The 21071-nt window shown below is 31.6% G+C and overlaps 1 protein-coding gene across 1 annotated transcript in view; it reads right to left on the reverse strand.

Moving 5' to 3' along the window:
- The window catches only part of LOC123012593 (MOXD1 homolog 2), a 30644-nt gene extending 10348 nt beyond the window's left edge, over positions 1 to 20296 (reverse strand). Inside the window, exons 1-2 of the mRNA XM_044410616.1 lie at positions 20000 to 20296; positions 11042 to 11325 (exon numbers count right to left, since the gene is read on the reverse strand). Coding sequence (XP_044266551.1) covers positions 11042 to 11299 — 258 coding nt within the window. The 5' untranslated portion in view covers positions 11300 to 11325; positions 20000 to 20296. The remainder of the gene's footprint in view (positions 1 to 11041; positions 11326 to 19999) is intronic.
- Between the last annotated feature and the right edge of the window lie 775 nt (positions 20297 to 21071).

Raw genomic sequence — 21071 nt, forward strand, 5'->3', positions numbered from 1 at the left:
TTTGGATTCTTTGTTTAATTGTCTTTTAACAAGTTTTAGTACCATATGCCTAAAACTAACCGTTTGTGAGATATTCACCAAATAATGTATTTATTAAAAAAGGCAGTGGAAAACAATAATATCAAGTAATGTTGACAAATATTATTCCTTTGCATTTTCTCTTACTGTTTTTGTACTTTTTAATGTTAATCATGGATCATAATGTGTAAACAGACATATTTTGAATAAAATAAAAATTGTGGGAGAGCACTACACTTTTACACTGGGTGATTTCTGATGAGAGACGTTCCAAATCGTCGAAAATTTAAGCGACTTAAAGAAAACTTGAGGATGTTTTGGGCTTTTAGAAAACCCAAATTAAAACATCTCCAATTTCAAAGAGATACAGAATTAGATAGGTATTGAAGAAAATGCAAGAACATGAATTCAAGAAATTGCAGCAAGTAACGTTGGCTTATCGCACGCAACTGTTCTAATTTGGGTTTTCTAAAAACCCCAAACATCCTCAAATTTTCTTCAAGTCGACGAATTGGAACTTCTCTTATTGGAAACCGCCCAGTGTAAAGGCGTTGTGGTCTCCAACTATTTTTATTGCATTCAAAATATTCTTGAATCATGTCTGTTAACACATTATCACTAGAACACAAAAAAGTATAACAATAATAAGAGAAAATGCAAACTAATAATATTTGTTAACATTACATTACATTATTGTTTTCCACTGCCTACTTTAATAAATTTTTAATTGACTCATATCTCACGAACGGTTGGTTTTAGGCACATGGTACTAAAACTTATTAAAAGACAATTAAACAAAGAATCCAAAAGTGGTAAAATATACAGGGTATTCCATTAAAAAAATAAAGTTGATGTCATTTTCGGTGAAACAGAAAACAGTATTAATTTAGCATCTATTCTAAACGATAGATGACAAAAAATGTTCAACTTTGTTCTAAGAAGTATTGTCATAACTTTAAAAATAATAGAGTTATGGCTTGGGGCGTTTTTCATAATACAGCCTGTATATGGTAACTGCAGCCAGCTGAAAACCACTGAAATTCTTGCTTGCTTCAACGATAAAATCGTCCTTTTTTCCGTATGCTAACGATTTTATCTAGGATCTATTCCACTGCAATAAAGCATTAAAATTCAAATTATTGCCAGCAATGGTCAATTATTTTTAAAACGCATGCGTATCTATGCAAGATCACTTAATGTGTGCGGTCCGTAGCCATCCTGCCACTCCTTAATTTACTGCCTCTCTGGCACCGGCTTTTGTCCACAGAAAGTTGCAGAGAAATAATTGACACTGGAGTTTACGGCCACCTAGCCTGTTCGACTCAAATGAGTTGATTAGGACGAGTTGTCTCGATTACCACCGGGCTAGAAAACTCTTGTCAGAATTTTAGAACTGTTATCGAAGTCGGAACATCTCTGTGGGAAGATACCAGCACCCAACTTTTTTGGATGAAATTACATACGGCTGAATAATTAACACTTCAACCAAAATCACGACAGAGTCACTATATCAAGATTTTTTATTTTAATTATACACAAGGTATAATACGATTTGGGGGAAGATTGATTGTGCTACATTTGCCATTATCTAGGAATGCATAATAAGCCCTCTAAGCTGAGAGAGTATTATTGGTACCTTCACGGCTTTTGTCTTATCTCGCGGATAACCGACTGCCTAAATCGCTTAATTACAGCTTTTGAATGGGTAATATATTCCATTGTAATGACAACTTATTTATCACGCTCAACTCACTTCTAAACACTTACAAACATAGTTCAAACTGTGAAGTTCATTTATTTTTATTATTCGGGATTTTTATCGAACAGTGACGAGATGGCTTGCAAATATTTTCATTTTTTTCTTTGCAAAAAATATTATACGATTTGTATATTTTCTAAGGATAAGTAAATGTTAAACTTCTAAAAAATATTTGAATTGCATTTAAAAAACATATAAATTTTAAGACTAATTTGGTAAAATCGAACAAAATTACAAAATTTTGTAGCACAATTTGTTTAAAAATATACAGAGTGGTTATAAATGATTTTCATCTAGCCAGCTGTGAATTTTCCATGTAAAATAAAAAATGCCGCTTTACGAAAATAGGGGTACCTACTTGTTGTAACTCAAAATTAAAAAATCGCCGTTTACTAAACTTGTTTTCTTCCAAAGTATACATTATTATCAATTATTACTGGAAATTAGTTGAAACAATAAAAATTTAAGTAACAACAATTTATTATTAATTAATAAGTGACACTAATGACAGAACTAAAGCTTTCAAAAAAGTAGAGCGGCACAAATAAAGTTACATGCAAAAAAATTCCAAAGCTGGCTAGATGAAAATCATTTATAACCACTCTGTATAATCAGTTGGTATTTATTTCTAATTAATTTCAAGTATGGAAAATATGTAGGTGTTCAAACTATATTTAATTTTTTTGTTTACTTGAATCTTGGCTCAGTAGCAATTTTGAAATATGTAATTTAGTTTATTAATTTAAGACATTGTAATCTGGTAACGTAAGAATATTGAGACTGATGTTAAGGGATATAGAACATTACAAACATCATTATAGCAATCATTGCATACTGTATTTTTTTTTACGAAATTATACCTTTTTTAGTACAGTAGAACCCCTCTATAACGAGAACTCAAGGGGCCAACATATTTGTTCGTTATAACCGTTTTTCGCTACAGTCATGAATAATTAAAGTTTTTACACATGCACTATGTAAGTTATTTATTAAATATGAATATTAAAGCAGTGTAAAACAATGCTTAAGAAAACTGTAATTTTTGTTTGTTTGCTGTAATAAAGCATTTTTATCTTATCAATTGCAGTTTCCAATTGTACTATAAGGCTCTTGTCCTTGTTCTTTAAAATTGTTGCCAATGTAGAGCTTGCTAAATTTTTCTCTTTGCAGATTACACCTTGTTTTTTACCACTTTCGAACTATTTTATTATTAATATTTTTTCTTTGATAGAAAATGATTTTCTTTTGGAGGACGACACATTGACACAGAAAGACAAAGTATTCTCTGCTTGAAAAGTTGTTCAAAATTGAGAAAGTAAGACATTAGCCCACAAAAAAAAAACATTTCCAAAAAAATTCTAGTTACAATACGTAATGGAGACTCGCAGGATTTTTATGTCTTCTAGGAACTCACGTTATAACCGATTTGTTTCAGAAATTTCTCAGAATTTCTCGCTATCTTGGACAAAATAAAAGTTTTGTTATATCCACCCCAATTCTAGAAAAATACTCGCTATAGAGGGAAAATTTTACATGGAGTAGTATATGTATAAAACGGCAAGGTAACAGAGGATTTACTCGTTATAGCCGATTTTTCGTTATAACCGGGACTCGTTATAGAGGAGTTCCACTGTAATTGAAGTGTGAAAAATGCATTATAAATAATTACTATTTCTGTTATTGAAACTTAATCCGGGTAGTTATTGAAATGTTTGAACAAAACATTCATTAGTGGAAATAAAATACACATGCATCATATGGATATCGAGACATAACTGGAGGTTCAAGTTTCAAGTAATGCAGGTGTAATTACATTAAATGTTATTGTTAAGTTTTGCAATCAAATCTAAGGCCATTAGTACGTCGTAATTTACGGCATAATATCAGAATTTCTTTATATTCAGTAAAAATAAAACATAATACTCGTAATAAGAAAATTTTTGGGAGAAATGCATTAAAATTTCCTGTTTGGTTGAACGAATTAACAGTAAATTGTAAAAGAATTTAAAATTAATGATGTACATGAGTCCTACTCGTCGGTTGATTAATTGCTGCTTGAGGCCAACGCCACAAGGTTATTATTACGGAGTTATGTAGGTGAGCGTGCAATCGTTCGTTGCATTCTCATTTTCTGATTAAGTTAAGTTATTCAAGAATAAAGGTGTCTCCATAGCACATTTTTACCTGTTCCCGCGGTAAAAAGCTCAAAAAAATAAGTCATCAAGCCGAAAATAGTTAATGAGTTCGTTTCGAATGTTTGTCACTGTTCAAAAGCCCCAAATTTGAATAAAGAAACCATTGGCACCTCGTGCAGTTAAAACAAGTGAAACTGTAAGTGGAAAGATATGAGGCGTCGATAACGGTATAATTTATATCATTTCCTAAGCTACCTGTTATTCTGCGACTGGTAAACATCTAATAGGCATTTATAAGGAATTTAATTAAGGTTTTTTCACTGGAAAAAATAATCAATTAGATAAACCTGTTTGGTTGCAACCTGCCTTAACTACACGTCGAGTTTTGTTAAAAATTGTGGTCGGTGGCAAAGATTCCCATCGTCAGATAACGTGTAAATTATTATCATTTGCCTCCAAAGGCGATGTAATTATTTAAATTATAACCACCGATAAAATGTTATAATTTAAACTAGTGACAAAACGAATTCAGTGTTGAAATTTCATTTAAATAAGTGCGGGCATCTAACTTCATAAATTCTAATCAAGCCGTAAAATTCTATTACTATAATTATTTGTTAGACAGTTTGAACTACTAGCGAGACAAAAGTCACACCAAGAAAAAAAGAGCACTTTCCTGGTCCCATAATAATTAGACAAATTCCTTAAACTGTTAATTTAAAAGTGTAAAATATGTGGGTATGTTTTGCATACTAATTAGTCCTATTAATTAGTTCGAGAAAACCGTTTCAATCTCACGACAAAAAATTGATCGCGATTGCTGACTAAAATATTCATCTAAAATGGCTTGATTCGTTAAAAATACTTCAACATTAATATTTAAAAAAAAACTAAAAAAAATTTAATATACGATGCCAAACAGAAACCACATGTTACACATTGCTACTGTTCCACCGAACCCACAAAAACCCTACTCTATCGCATATTAAAAATATTTGGAGCCAAATTTATGCGAACATCTTGAATTCTTTATTTTATGCAAACAAATACTAATGTCTGCTTACAAACTTTATCACTGAAGTCCAAAATTCATCCATTTGATATTACTTTAAATACTTGGAATTCCCTTCGTTCAGTGAGGTCTAGTACTAATTATACAAACATTTTTGTTTCAATTCGAATAAACAAATACTCGTACTGATATGCCAGGAATTTGGAAGAAACATAGAAGCATCACGAAAATACATACTTCCGTATAAAATAGGACGAGCAGCTGCCTTTATTATGTTTATTCTTTTATTGCCTAATTAAGGAAAGGGCAATGGGTAAAATTTATGTAATAGGACACTTAACATTAATCTTCATGTTAACATCCTCAATTATCAGAGAAGGTTATTTCAAAAATTTTTATGCGTTCTATATCTGAATCTGTGATCTGAAGAGAAGCTGTAGTGTTAAAGATTATTACGAATATAAGCCAGAAAATCAGAATTGATTTCGATTTTTCGTTTCACAAAGCCGGCATCGTAGTGGAAAAGAGGCGTTGACTAAAATCATTCGTTCTCAGAGGATCCTTATAAAATATCGATCGTCCTTCGCTCCAGTTCTCCTTGATATCGTGTGCCGTATTTGATATCTATCAAAGCAAACAACAAGCGCTATCAGGAAGAATTAGGGAAGAAAATTCCCGTAAATTAAAAGGAGACCGCAATCTGAAAAAATCAGCCAAACTCCCGAAAATTCACTCTGAAATATTTGTGGGGGTGAAATAGCGACGCCGTTGGTGGTTATGCGTCGAAGGAAGTCATCGGCAACCCCAAGAGATAAGCTCCATACGCGGCGTGATGAATCACTCGTTAGGAACAAGTCGATGCTCAGCACAATGAATGGAACTTCCAACATCGTTAAACTGTTCTAGATGAAGTGCTGTTTTTGTTGGAAAACTATTAGTGGAGAAATTTATTAATAATTTAATGGATGCTCGTTGAGATAATCAAGCGGATCATGCACTGTCCTTAAAAAGTCAAATTAAGCTCTTTAAACGATAATCTGCGCTATAAATAAATTTTTGCTAAAACAGTTGACACAGCTCTAACGAGTTTTATTTCTTAATTAGACACACCTAATAGCCGAAAGATAAAAAATGTTTTCCTGAATTTATTAGGATTAGTGTCACGCTTAGTGAATAAATGTAAATTTTTCAGTTTCAATTTAGAAACGTCAAACAGGAGGTTTACACAAATAAATCGAACTAGTATAAGCAATATCTAGTATTAATTCAAGATAATATTCCCGTAAGAGAAACTAGTAGTGGTCTTGAATTATTCATATGAACATTATTCCAAGATAAATTTTTAAACCGTAATGCCCTTGTTCGAAGCGGGCAAATGGTAGACTATTTATTACCAGCAAAATGGTATCTTAAACAAATGGAATCTTAAATTTTTATTTTGAGTTTCTATTATTAACAATAGGGATTTGTAAAACAGGGATTAATAAATATTCCACCACGAGAATATCCGCTAAATTTATAACGCAGTCAAAACAGTGAAAATAACAGTCGAGCTTAATTAAAATACGTAATAAAGGTGATATATTTAAATAACTCTGAAATTCAGGTAGATTAAGGCCCTGTTTCCGAGACTGCGCATAAAATGAGTCGAATCTGGGTGCTCATTAAAAAGGGATTTTCTCACTTGACGTGGAGTGTAATTCTCTGCACGTTCGACTACTGAAACAACATAACTTTGTTGACCCCAGATATAAATTAGTGGCTTAGTTTTATACTTGCCAAATTAAGATTATTATTTGGTAAAAATATCATTCACTTTAAATCTTGATTACAGTAAATATGCACTTACAAATTGTACGCCTCAACATTATGAGAAATGCTTACAAAAGACATAAAGATGTTTATCCACTGCAACAAATTTGTAGAGATAACTTGACTTAATTAATGAGAAGAATTTTTGTATGCGAAACACAGAGTGTGTATTTTGTCCAGACAACAGATAAGCAATAAAATAGTGTTGAAATTCAGAAGAAATATGAAAGAGATTAAATCAATCAATACTCCCTTTAGAGAATTCATGACCCTTCAAATTTTTCGGGGTACATTTATTTCCGTTCGAAATATTTAATCTTCAATAAAAAAACTACAAGTGCGACGGCAATTTCTTCCTTGTTTATTGCGAAATTATTTCAACTTTGCTCTAGTTTCATTATATTAAGTAATCAAAACAGTATGACATGATAATAACTTATTTCTCCAGAAAATTTCAAAGTTATGCGATTTAACTTTGTGTTTGTGTTTCTTTAATTGTACGAATTTGTTAAGATGGAGTTGAGTCGAGCGTGGAATGTGTATTTCGGTGGAGCAGAACACGAAGTTGTGTGCGAGTCTCGGTCACAAAGTGGCAGCGACAAGATTCCGATCTAAATGTTCCACATTATCATACAGCTGCTATAAAATACAGACTCTGTAAGATGTGATTCACACAATGGAGCCCAAAGGCGTCGGTCCTTCATCATAAACCCTTCTATTGGCTAATTAGGCAACTTTTTCGATACTTGTTTAGTTCGTAAAAAAGTACTAAACTCTATCTTGATCTATGGGAAAAAGATACGACTGGGAGAGCGGCTGATATCAATCAATTACCCTGACGTTAATAACTGAATTATAATTTAAAAGCAGCCATCTTGGTATAGAGCAAGATGGCGAAGCCACGCGAATTGTCTATTACCCCAGCTGTTTCGGCATTTTAAATCAGATTTTTGGTTGAATAAATAGCGTGATATCTGTCTAAAACGATTGACAATAATTGTTTTAGCGTGTTGTAGAGTCGGTCTTTGATCCACCCTATGCTTGTTTTGCATCTTAATTTAATGAGATGCAAATGAAAAAAACAATTTCCTTTGTACATAGGTACCCAAACTAAATATTTTAAACAGTGTGATCTATTTAATACGCCCATTTCTTCAATGGAATTTTATTGACCAAGTGGTGATGGTATCTACCGCCCACGATTGTTATAAAGCAGCTGGTTAGAAAGCCGAGGGCTACTTTACATGAAAGTATTATGTGAACTTCTTTGGCGTGAAGATTGGAGTTCTAGTGTTGCTCCTCATTCGAGTCAAGATGAATGTTGCGCCTGTGTTACGCAGCAAACCCTATTATATTATTACTGGATGGTCATTTATAACCGGTGATACACGCAGCGATAGTTTAAACAAAGGTGCATTTGCAATGGAATGAAAATATTAGCATACAGTTTTAGATGACAGTCGGATGATATAGCGAAGTGAAACTCGTTATGTTAATATGCGGCTGTTGCTGTGTTCAGACCAGGTATACGGTTATGACCGCCGGTCCTGGGAGGCACTGTTTACGGTTATTTATGCGATATTCGGATAGAGATTATCTGCTATTACCATCTCTCTGGACATATACCGGATAAAAAGGACATACACCCACGGAAGATTAAAGAAAAATATGCGAAGGAAAAACTTGTTCCAAGAGACATTGCTCACTTCTCAGCTATTATACTTAGGTGAACTGTTGTTGCACATATGGTCAGGAATACACAAAATGGTACTTTCGTGCAACTTAACAGCTGGTGTAACTTTGCAGACAGCAACAAATATATTACAAAATCTTTCTTTAACAGTTCTCATTTATTGTTGCACATAAAATTCCAAAATTAGTCTATTTTGGACTCTGTTGCTGCTTGCTGGTAAACTATGAAGAACTTTTATGACAGCTTAAATGAAATGATAGTTAACTATACAAGATGCACCAGAACTCGCGCCCCAAAGAAAGGTAAGATACTAGAAACATGAAAAAAATGTTAAAAAAATCGAAGTTATGAGAGTTTCAATTTTGCATTTTGACTATTTATTTCTGTTGGAAAAACAATTTTCCAAGTTTTTTCTGCTACAAGCTATTAGAAGAGGAAACAAGGTAAATTGTAACTCTGTTTAATGTTATTCGTGGTTTTTATTGCTAAAATTTTTGTATTTTTACTAAATAATTATAAAAAACATATAATTATCATTAAATAAAAAAAATTTCAAATGTCAAAAATTTTTTGACGGACAGAATTTTTGAAACATTTTTTCCTTGTTCCTGGTACCTTATCTTACGTGAAATTTTTCTTTGGGACGCGAGTTCTGACACACCCTGTGTGTATTTATTTAACTTGAACACCATAAAAAAGTGGTAAGTCCATAGTTAATGCATAAAAAACAAGGCATTATTAAAAAAAATGTATATGAGTAATATGGCTTTAAAGCTAAACTCATGTACCAAGAAGTTACTTAGATAAAAGTAAAAAGCTGTCTACAAATTCTAAATATTGTGCAAAACTTAAAAAAATGCATCAAAATCTGTTCTATGCATTTCCATAACAATTTTAAACCACATGAACCTCATAAAAAGTGTACAAGCACAACTAAGTGACCTTTCACCTACATGTACTCAATTTTTTAAAAAGGAAGTGTTCCAGGAGATAATGATTAATTGATTAATATGCCTCAAAAGACTACAATAATTTTGAAAGTTGATGAATTTTTTCGACTTTTGTTATTTTGACGAAAGTTTTGAATTCTTTCTGATCTTTTAGTGTAAAACTTAATAAAGAAAATATGGCTCTTCTTGTTTGATGATATAATAGCATTCACATAATAACAATTATAATAATCATAATAATTATTAAAAATTTAAATTTCTGAATGCATAGACAACCAGTTTTACTAAAATGCTGATTAAACATATTCCTTGTCATTTGAATTAATTAAAATTTGCTACTGTGGAATTAATTGGTTATCAGATGTTGCTGTCATCTACTTCCTTCTTAAACCAAAATAGACTATAGGTACTGTTTTCCACTTTGTCGTAATATGAATTAAAAATGATATAGTTATTAAAAGTGCTTTCAATAAATTTTAAGCTTCTAAAAACCTAAATAGACCTGTTTTTCATTAACACAACTGATGTATTAAAACGAAAAATCATGTTGAGTAGTAAAAATCATTTAATCCAAAGATATGCCAATTAAAACTGTTTTTTAAAAAAGGTCATTCTTTTACAGTAACATAAGTATTAAATTCTTGATTATAAATGTTTGCTTAAAATTGATTCAGAAATATGTGCAATTTTGTATAGAATGTATTGTAAAACAAAAACTTAACTTTACTCGCGCAAGATTGAAACAAAAGTAATTTTAACTTTTTAATTGGGAGCATAAGGTAGGTAAAGTGGAGTCGAATTCACTTATTCTCAGCTTAAAGCACCTCTCTGAGTTGTCTTTTTTCAATTTAAATATAGATCGTTTAAAGCATGTGTACAAAAAACACGTTTCTTTAATGCATTTGACATTTTCTACTTTATTACGAAACCGTCTATTCTATGACAAACAAATCAAGTTTGATACAATTTGAATAATACATATTTGTTAACACTTTATGATAAAATTCTGATAATGAAAGGTACTTTGTTCGGTTCATTGCATTTGATTTAATGGAATTTGTTAAATCTAGTGCAACGCATAAAGCTACCTACAGTTAAAGAGAACAATTTTAAAATAAAAATATTCGGGAAAACCACAAATAATGAAGGAAATGCAATCAGACGTCTTAAATAAACCACATATAAGAGTTACATCTATTTTGGGGTTTTAATTTAAATCCGACGGGAAAACTTTATAAAACACTGATAATTTTAATGTAACACGTGTCAAATTATTGTTTATTTACTAGCAGTCGCACGTCTGGTATATTTTGAAAAGACGTAAATTAGATTTTAGTTATGTCATAAATTTTTGTTTATTTTTTAGCAATATTTTAGTCGTAAAGTAGTAGTCAGTAATTTTTCTTGGATTATGTTTATGTTAAAATTACATCACAAGTGTTTGTTATTGTTTATTATACTTTAGGTCCATTATGTTAGCACTTACACTTCATTAAACATCGATATCCACTCTAGGTTAAGTGGGAGCATGTGTGGGTGCATATGATACATACACTTAAGAGCAACAAGGATCAGATAGATAGTATAAATGGGATTATTTTCCATTTTTATTCACAACTTGACGAAAATAATGCCATTTCATCCAAATGAAAATCTGCTAACCTGGAAGTAGACTTGTCCTTTGTCCACCCATCCAACGACCACGTCAGCCCCTGTCATCCGGCCATCTTTTGAAAAGCCAAACCCAACATATCCCAGAGTCCTCACTTGCAATTCAAACGTGATGTCTTGAGGACTCGGTCCTAACGACCAAAGAAGTCGATAGTCTGGACTAAGCATCGCAGAGTGTGACCATCTTGCAGCTTTTCCGTATTCCACTACACACAACACACTTAACACTTGAACTAATTTACGAACCATTGTTAACAGTTGCACAGGGCCTTCATCTGAAACAAAAATAATTTTAAACAACGTTCATCAGAAATGCAGTTTCCAGAATATGACTTTAAAGTTTTCAGAAATAAATCAAGGCATATCGCAAATTATATTACTATTCTGACTGGTAAATTGTACCACAAATCACAATTTATCGCATTTATTTTCTCTCTTCTTGCTAACAGTAACCGCAAAGCTCTAAATAATCCAGATTCCTTTATTCCTCTTCTTTAAATCAGTAAATTGTGTAATAAAATACAAGCGCAATTTCCATTTCACTGCCGTGTCTCATGAACAGCATTTGTTATAAAGTAATTTCTGAAAAAATCAGCTTTTGGTGGTTTAGAAAAAGTAGAAGCCTATATGAAACAATAACTTGAGTTGTTTTCATTTTATTAAAAAAAATAATTTCTTCGACGAAGCATGAAACTAATCGTCAAGAGGTACACCATATAAGTACCTACGTAATCACAAAAAGAACAATGCACGAATTCAATTGTTCGTCACAACAAAAGCGGAGAAAAGGGTGCTTGCTTTTAATATTATTGAGAAGACCGTCATTATTAAACGGTTTTGCTAACGTTACAGTGACTGTGAAATAGCACCTTTCAGACTTATCCATTATGTTGATAGAATTATTTACCGCTTCAGGACGAATTAATAAGAGTGAAGATTTTTTTCTAAAGCATAGAATTTTTCCAGCATACTATTGATTAGTTCCATGTTATTGGTTAGTCGTAACTCAACGTAATAGGTAGGCGGAGACAATTAAAATGATTTTCGGCCTGATGTGACCATGATTACCTTGCAAAAATGGTCCAGTTAACAACAAATCCGACTTTTATTAAATCAAGCCAAGTCCCACTTTCTATGCAATTTTACGAAACAACAATCGCAGTTTTTTTGTTCATAAAAAATCTCCAAAATTTCGAAATTTCTAATTTTTCTAATAAGATGTTCCACCATATAACAACTGTCAAAATTTAAACTATAAAACTTGTGTTATCTTCAAAATTATTTCCAACACTAGTATTGGATCAGAAATTTTACTAAATTGTTATACAAAAATTTGTCAAAATTGACAAAATACCAAGATAAGTGTATTTTATGTACTTATAAAATATGATGTGATTGACGACGTATTTTATGGAAGAAGTAAGCTTAAATGCAGCATAAAAACAGTAGGTATAAGATATTAGCAGTGTTGCCAGCTCAAAACAATTAAATTCACCAGATTTGAGATGAAAATTTACCCGATTTACTCCTATTTTCACCAGATTATAAGATTATCTGATTTAAATTTTTTTAATGCTGTCGAAGATTCACGTTTTTTACATAAATCTCGCAAATCTGTCTGAAAACGTACTTAATCGCTCAAAAAATTCAAAAATAAGTAACACTATTTCATTTAATCTAATTCTATAATTTTTTGGGTAGTTTTTAATTAAATTTTGCGAAATACTGAGTGACAAAAAATCTATTGGCAACACTGAATTATTGGTAATCCTTCTAAATTTGTTATATCAGAATGTTTCAGGTGACGGCTAAATTAGCAATCCCCGTCACAAATGAATGACAATTTGAAAGTCAAAGTTGCCCGTATTAAATTTTTTGGCACCAAATCATTTGCAGTCACCCGATATTTACGTTTTTACTTAAAAAACATGCTAAAACAGTTGACAAAGGCAAAAATAATGACTTAATTTGATATTTTGTTGGTTTGTTTTAGCAAAATCTTGCAATTAACGGCATTTTCGACTATATTTTGTATTTTTCGTCCTATTTTTTAACAAAATTTCACTTAAAGAGAGCTAGACCGAGTGAAACAAACGAAATAACATCAATTTAGATTTATTTTCGTTGTGTTTAAGCATGTTTTGACAATATCTTGCAAAATAAATGAGACTCTGGTTCAAAAACGAACTAAATCGAGCGAGACAAGCTAACATGATATCAACTTCAATCTAATTTAGTAATTTCTCAGTCAGTTTTAGCAAAAATTGAATGTATTTTAAAAACGTGCTAAAAATGCAAAAATAACATTAGTTTTGGGCTAATTTAATAAATTTTCGGTTTGTTTTTAACGACATTTTGCAAAATAGTTCTGTTTCTGGCTAAAAACATACTAAAACTAAAAAGTTAATTTTACATTTTACATTTGGGCAAATACTCGATTTAAAAAAAATATTTCTAAATACATTAATTTTCTGCTAGAACTACAGTCACGTTTCTAAAAAAAATAATCAGAAATTAGAATTTTTACAAAAGTTTTCACCAAATCATTAAACTAGTATAAAAAATCACCAGATCTGGTAACACTGAATATTGTATTAGGAAAAAAAATAATAACTGCACAGTAAAAAAATTGTTTCATAGAAAAATATACGCTTAATACACAAAATGATAAATGCTCAGTAAAATGATTGCTCAATAAAATAATAAATGTCCAGTAATACAATAATAAATACCAATAATAAATAATATTCTTGCGTAGGGACCAAGACCGAAAATAAAAATGTACGTTATTTATGTTATTTTACTAATTTTGATCAAAGTTATTGAACGTTCGTTATTTTTACTGCGCAAATTGGAGTTGGATATTGTAAACCCATACACTTTTTTTTCTTTTATAGTGAACAAATCACAAATTCATTATTAAAGAAATACATAGACAAGAATTAATAAGATAAAAAATTGTTGACTAATGTTATCAAAAAACGATAAATGCACTATAAATATTTAAATTTTCCTAATAATTTCCACAGCGCTGATCCACTTGAGAATCTTGGAATATTGATAAAAGCGCGCCTTGTTTGCTTTGTTAGCTAACCAATATTTATATTGATTAGAAAGTAAAACTTGGGTAGAATGTGGAAAGCTTACCTATGCTTTTTATTGCCTTAACTCCAAGTTTACCTAATGATTAGCTCCCATTAAACGTTTTAATTTCTGGCTGCGGCAATAACACAAAATGAAATTTCTACTGCACATTTTTAAAACTTTAAGTGAGTGAGTGACTGGAGGCAATAATAATTATTATTATTTTATGACAATACAAATAGACGTGAAAGTAAATAATATTTGTAACAACTGAGAGAAACCTTACTTATTACGCATTTAGTATCTAATTAAATTTAAAGAATAATACAATTATCCATTAAGCTATAAGGTCCTGAATAATAGAGTTTACCTACTCTTGTAGTAGCTAAATCTGCTTAAAGCTAACAATTTTTGCTCTTCATAATTACACATTTTATTAATTAAATGCATATAAGTGTCTGGAGGTTCGAAATTAGAGAACAGTTCAACGAGCTGAAGATATGTGGTGTCTCGTACTGCTGCTGTCACCAGCCTTTATTAACAATAGACACTTGAAGCTGGCAGCGTCTGAGACATTACAGAAAGAGGATTATTTCGAGTTTAGACACAGTTATGTTCTACACAACTCCACTCCTTATCCACTCGACACCAGCCGACGCACCGTTTGTGCAACACCAAATTAAATTTATTATTAAGCAAGCCTATTATGTGCGAGTTTGCTTCATCATACAGTTAACTTCAAGAATGAATTCCTCAACAAACAGAAGCTATTTTCCACAACCATAATTTTTCAGGAATTTGAAGCGTAGTTTCAGAAGAAATAGTAGTTTTAACGAAACCGCGTTTATAGTATAGGGTTTGTAGGTGAGCACGCAATATTGCACTTAATTACACACCATGTCGTGTATATGCAGTCTTCTTATTTCCGTCTAATTGCATGTCGATTTGAAAGATATTCAATGAAACCGCTTGGAGGTGAATGGCAATTGTGCGTTTTCATCTAAATAAAACGACAATAAATTGCACTATTTAATTATATCTGCGATAAACTTTGGACACGAACTAAACTAAATATACGTGGGGCAAAAATCAAAATAGTAAATTAGCCGTAATCAACACGACTAAACGACTTTTTTAACTTTTAATTACCCTGTTGTGGCCGTTGCACTTACGCCCACGCCACAAAAGATAATTTTTAAAGTTGTAATGACCGCCACTTAATTTTTTAATGAAAAATATTCGAATGTTTAAATTTTAATAAGTTTAGGTTTAAGATTAACGACTTTTCGCCCAAAGCAATTTAAACGAGAACCGAATCAATTATTTATGTACGACTCCAAAAAACATTACTGAGTTTGCAACGTTTCGATGAGTTAGGATACATTAGTATGATCCAGGTGGGGCTCATATTTGACACGGGTTTAAGTAATAGCCTTAATGTGAGTAGTGACTAAGCCGGCCTCTCGGCGTATCATTTTGATGGCTCAGCAATAGGTTGATGAAAGCAGTTGATGGTTCTTTAGAATTTGCTCGGTTAAAAGAAAGTGTAAAAATCAATTGATATAAACCCGACGTTTTAATGCTTGCAGCTGATGAACGATTCGAATATTGCGTCTGACGTTTCTCACGATTGATGGACGTTCGCTTTTAATATAATATGGAGAGTTTGCAATTATTGAAAGAAGTTTAATTGTCAATCAAGTATTAAGTCCTTAGTTAAAACGCATTGTTAATAGTGCACGATGTTTGGAACCGCTCCGTTTAATAGATAATCGATCGCTTCAATTGGATCAATTAAGGCCTATCAACTTCAGACAGCACTGATAGGAAACTCACCAACTCGAAAGAAGAAAATCATTAATTATTATTTACTGTAAATTCTATTTCGCTCTTAATTACTCAAGAGTTCAACAACTCATGTAATCAGATACATACATATATGACTTTAACGATGACCTCGGAATCATAAAGTACAGTTAAAAACGAGATTGAAACGTAGCATTCCTGATGCTGTTGAATGTTGATGCAATTATCGAGTTAACAGCTGACACAATCACGTTTAATTGAAATTCATTAACGATTCTATAAAGTTGTTAATTTGGTTATTGTACGGTTAACAATGCGGTCCCTAAGCATTAAAGATTTTATATAAATGAGCTTCCAAGAAAATAAAAATCAATTTACCAAATAATCTAAATATAAGTCTGAGTTAGGCAAATCTGGCAAATTCAACTTTACAAGAGCCAATTTTAGTATATTAAAAAAAAACTAAGTCAACAAAATGAGCCCAAAACTGGAGCGTTGAAGCAGCTTGAACAGTTTTAAAATTTTTCCCCCAAACTAAAAAAATAAACTTGAAACTTTATAGTTTGACGGAAAATTCTGCACGGTTTTATTTATAAATTATGTACGTAAATGCCAAATATGCATCGATATGCAAAATTTTGAACAATAAAAAGTCAAACGTTTTTTGCTTAAAGTATTTATTTTTTGAAAAAACTAATTGATGAATTATAAAGTTCTATAAAAATGTGATGTTTTATCAAAAATTAAATTTTTCGAAATTTTTATTATTTTGTTTTTGAGTTTTACAAAAATATTATTTTTTTAATGGCAACCCACCAAAAAAAATTTTTCTTCATGAAGGTCATGATCTAAGGGATTACAACTATCTACTTTGTATTAAATTATTTTTTACATATATAGCAATTTAGACAACAAAAATCGAATAACTCAAAAACAAAACAAAATTCTGTTCTTAAAATAAGATCATTTTTATATTACTTAGTTTATATTAATTATTATTTATTGGAAACAAATGATTTAAAAAAAAACCGCTTGGTTCAATACAATTTAAAAGGGAAACAGTCCAGCAGAGTACTAATTTTTTGAGTTTGGCTTACGAATTACCGGTTGTTTTCTCTTTAAAATATGTCACCATATATCATTTTTCATAAACTGTTCAATTTTTAACTTGAACTGAAATTTTTAATCGGAAATTAGTGATTTGAAGAAAATATGCACAAATATGCAATATTTCCTAAAATATGCACCAAGTTGCCAAAATATGCATTTTTTATTTGGCTTATTTTAATTAAAAAACATTAGATATGCATAGAAAACTTACAATTTTGTTGATATACGAGTACCTCTTAATAACAAATATGCATTTTAATATTGTGTCTGACAGTTTATTTAGTCTTCATTATCTGTAAAAAAATTAAATTAAAAATTTAGCTGTCAACGCACTGGAACACTTTTCAATTAACAAAAAAGACATTTTAGGCTTCCAATTAAGTTTTTTCGACAGCTACAACGTATATTGAGCGTTATCCTAAAGACTGCTTTCTCGAAAATTAAAAATTGACTACCAATCGATTAAATATTCATAAATTTTATTCCCCGTCAAAACGTAGGTTTAAATAAAATATCCAAGTGCAGTGTCGCGCATCATTTGTGGGAAAAAAAATTAATAAAAAAGATTTGCTTTTAGCGGAGAGGTTGTAATTAAAATCAAACTGTAAAATTTCAACGTCTCTGTTCTGTCTCAATGCGGATTTAGTTTTTAGGATTTTAATTAAGCCATTGCATTGACTCGTAACGGATTTTCCAGATTTGTAATTTTGATTGTTTCGCTTCTGGAATTGGAAAAAAATGGGTTTAAGTCTCGACCCTGGTTGCAGGTACACATATGTGTAATACAATTCCTGACATTAATTACGTGTAGCAAAACAAAAGTTCAAAACCTTCGAAGTGAAAAACGTTCCTTTCAATATGAATAACAGCCGTGAAATGAGTAAGTTTTTTATATTGCTCTGGGGACCATTACGTCCCAGCGTTCTGGGATGCCAACAATAATGGGTAGGATGCTTTTCAATGTTGGACAGCACTTTGGTTCGAACGCTCGTTTGATAGATTAATTTTTAAGTCACAGGAAGACCTGAGATTCTGTTGTTATTGTAGGGCAGAGCGTGGGGAAGAGATAAGTAATTTTTAATTAAAAATCATCACCAACCCAGACTTTTAAGAAATTTCATAAATAAGTCTCGCAGTTTGCATTACTTATTAAAATTGCTAGTTGAAGTCGGAATCGTCGAGTGGAAATAGAAACGATTCGATTATGAAACAGGTTCCTGCGTTCTGTTGCGGACGAATGCCATTGAAACATCGTCAATTTCTTCGAGTGACTTTTAGTTTGGAGGCAATCCCACCGATTTAACTTTGCGTTAAAGTATCCCCCGACTAATTCAGCCTCGGTCTGACTTATTGGATTGGAATCGCCGTACTTTTGAAATAACGGCGGATTCGAGCGTGTCGTTTTGTCTCAAACCATTGCTTCTAAATTGCCCAGATACCAGCTAAGTTATAACAAGGGATACACTTCATAAAATGCATTAACTGGGAGGTTTGCGCCAACTTTTCAGAGCGTTTATTCGAGACTTGATGAACCATAATGTATACTTTCAGCGTCGACAAATGAGAAATTACAAAGCACCAAATACTCATAAAATAATTACCAACTGTCTGAATAGAATTTTGAAATTAACCAAGTGGTCCCAGAAGGGGGCTACAAAAGGTTTTGGCTTGAAAGCAGCGCTTCCGTTCTTCCAGACACTTCTGTTTTGTAGCACTGCACTTGACTCAGCCATAAATATTAAGGCACACGGACTCGGTGGACCCGGCTTTCGCCAGAATACTGCCAATTTAAATTGTAATTCTCATTTTCTCTTCATTTGGAGAAAATATATGCGCCGGAGTGTCGCACAAATTAAAAATTTTAGCGATGACTGCTAAAAATGTGGCTATATTCGGTGAAAATTATCGTTTCAACTTTATACACATATTTTTCAATAACACCCAATTTATTTTACTGAAAAATTCACTCAACAAATGTGGTTCCAGCTTTTCAAATCCATTAATTACGTAAAAACAAAAAATGCTTAATAGTTTAGTACAGAAAAAGTCTACTTGAAGTACATAACACAAGATAGAAATTTTTAATATTGAGATTCTTGATACCAAGGCATTTAAGAGAAATAATAATGCACAGAAAAATAATGAAATTTTATTTTTGTCTTGCAATTCAAATCAAAACAAGAAAAAGCCATCAAGAGAATTTTTCATGACTTAATGCGTTTGTTACCTTTAGCTGATTTAAATGCGTTGAAGCTAATATAAAATTTTGACGTTTTACTGTTTAATTCATTCGTTTAATATAATATGTATCTGCAAAATATATTAATTATATCACAGTTAATAAAGCAACACAAAGGAATATTGAATTTATATTTTGAAAATTGCATTTCATTTAATGTCTAGTAGTAAGTTGAATAAAATTGCATGAATTTGATTTGTATTTGAATATAAAACTAGTCATAATAAATATATTACAACCTAATTTTTTCGTTTACAGATATATAGATTTACAATTAATGTTTGTAATACAAACATCTTTTAAGCAGGAATTATCAACTGATTTTGCCAACTTATATAAACAGTAGAATGCCCTAGTATTTCACAACTATGTATTTAGTTATAACTCATTTAAAAATCAGTCAGTTTTGTTTAGATGTCAAGATATTATTGCGATATAGTTTTGGTTCTCCACTTTACCTTATCGTTTGTGTAAATATTTATATGCAAAATTTGCGCTAATACTAACTCATTACTCGGTCATTGAATAATACTCTGTTATCTTAAAACTTGTAGGAAAACACTCTTACAATTTATCTTAAACTATTTGAATTAGGTGTAATTAGGAATTTTTGACAAAGGCAGGAACTAAACTGCCGCTCAAAAGCTTAAGGATAACATAGTCTATTCCTAATATATTCTATATTTAAAATAAATAGAACGACGCCTTACGTAAAAACCGCAAGAAATAATCCAAATATTGCCTGAAAAGTCACAAAGAATGTTTCCGGAACACAAAGCGGTCACGATTTCCATACAACGGGGAAAAACACAAACAAACTCCGGGCAAAGCTCCCGAAACCCGAGAAACTTTCCAACTCAAACACGAACCATTGATTATTCACTTATCACGTAGCTTCATTAGCCCTCCGACGCATTTTTTACTTTGATAGAGTTAGGAATATGCACCCGGAATTGACGGAATAGTGAAACGAGCGATTCATACTCCCTCTACCACGGTTTGTTTCAGACTGCTGAAACGTATTCTCTGCCTAGTTCTGGTTCTGGTATAGCGGATGCGTTCGCTTTCCCCACCACATCAGCATGTCCTTTACCTGAACAGTTCCGAACTTGAATCTTATTGGTGGAGCGCCCGGTAATTATTCTTGAAGACCGGAAACTACCAAAACTGTCAAAGGGCGTCACAATTCTATGATTATTGCTTAGAAGCTTCGATCAAGTGACAAACAACGACCACCAGGTGCAAAGCTCAAGAATGAGACGAACTTGACTCTTTCTTGAACGATATTGGGAACATTTCTACTCTAAATCCCAAGAAATTGGTTCCCCATTCTTTAGAAACACATAATTGAAACAACCAAGCCAAGCTAAGATCTTCTAATCCATATCTAGGAGCCAAAGATGAAAAGATATTCAAAATTTTAATTTATTTGGAAATCTAAGTGAAAAGTCTTATAACTTCCAATCGAGCTTTTAACGCATTGCAAGGAAAGACTTTTGATATCCTATTGACGGTCCTTGCACTAAAATAAAAAGCTTTAGAACTATTGAAGCTTATCACAGAGATATTTGTTTCATTGTTACAAGTATCTAACTACTTCTCTAATCAACTTTTTAAACTAAGTGTATAGGTTAGGTACTGAATTGGTTAATAAAATATGTAATAATTTTTCCAATATCTACGATAATAAATGTTTGTTTAAATAAAAAAATTTCCCTTCTAAAATTCTGTAACAATCAACTTCACAACCTCAACACTCAACGATAGATAAAATAGTTTTTG

Source organism: Tribolium madens, unplaced genomic scaffold (assembly GCF_015345945.1).
Source record: "Tribolium madens isolate multiple individuals breed KSU strain unplaced genomic scaffold, Tmad_KSU_1.1 Scaffold_96;HRSCAF=242;Tcas5.2_LG5, whole genome shotgun sequence".
In the NCBI taxonomy this organism is placed as follows: Eukaryota; Metazoa; Arthropoda; class Insecta; order Coleoptera; family Tenebrionidae; genus Tribolium; species Tribolium madens.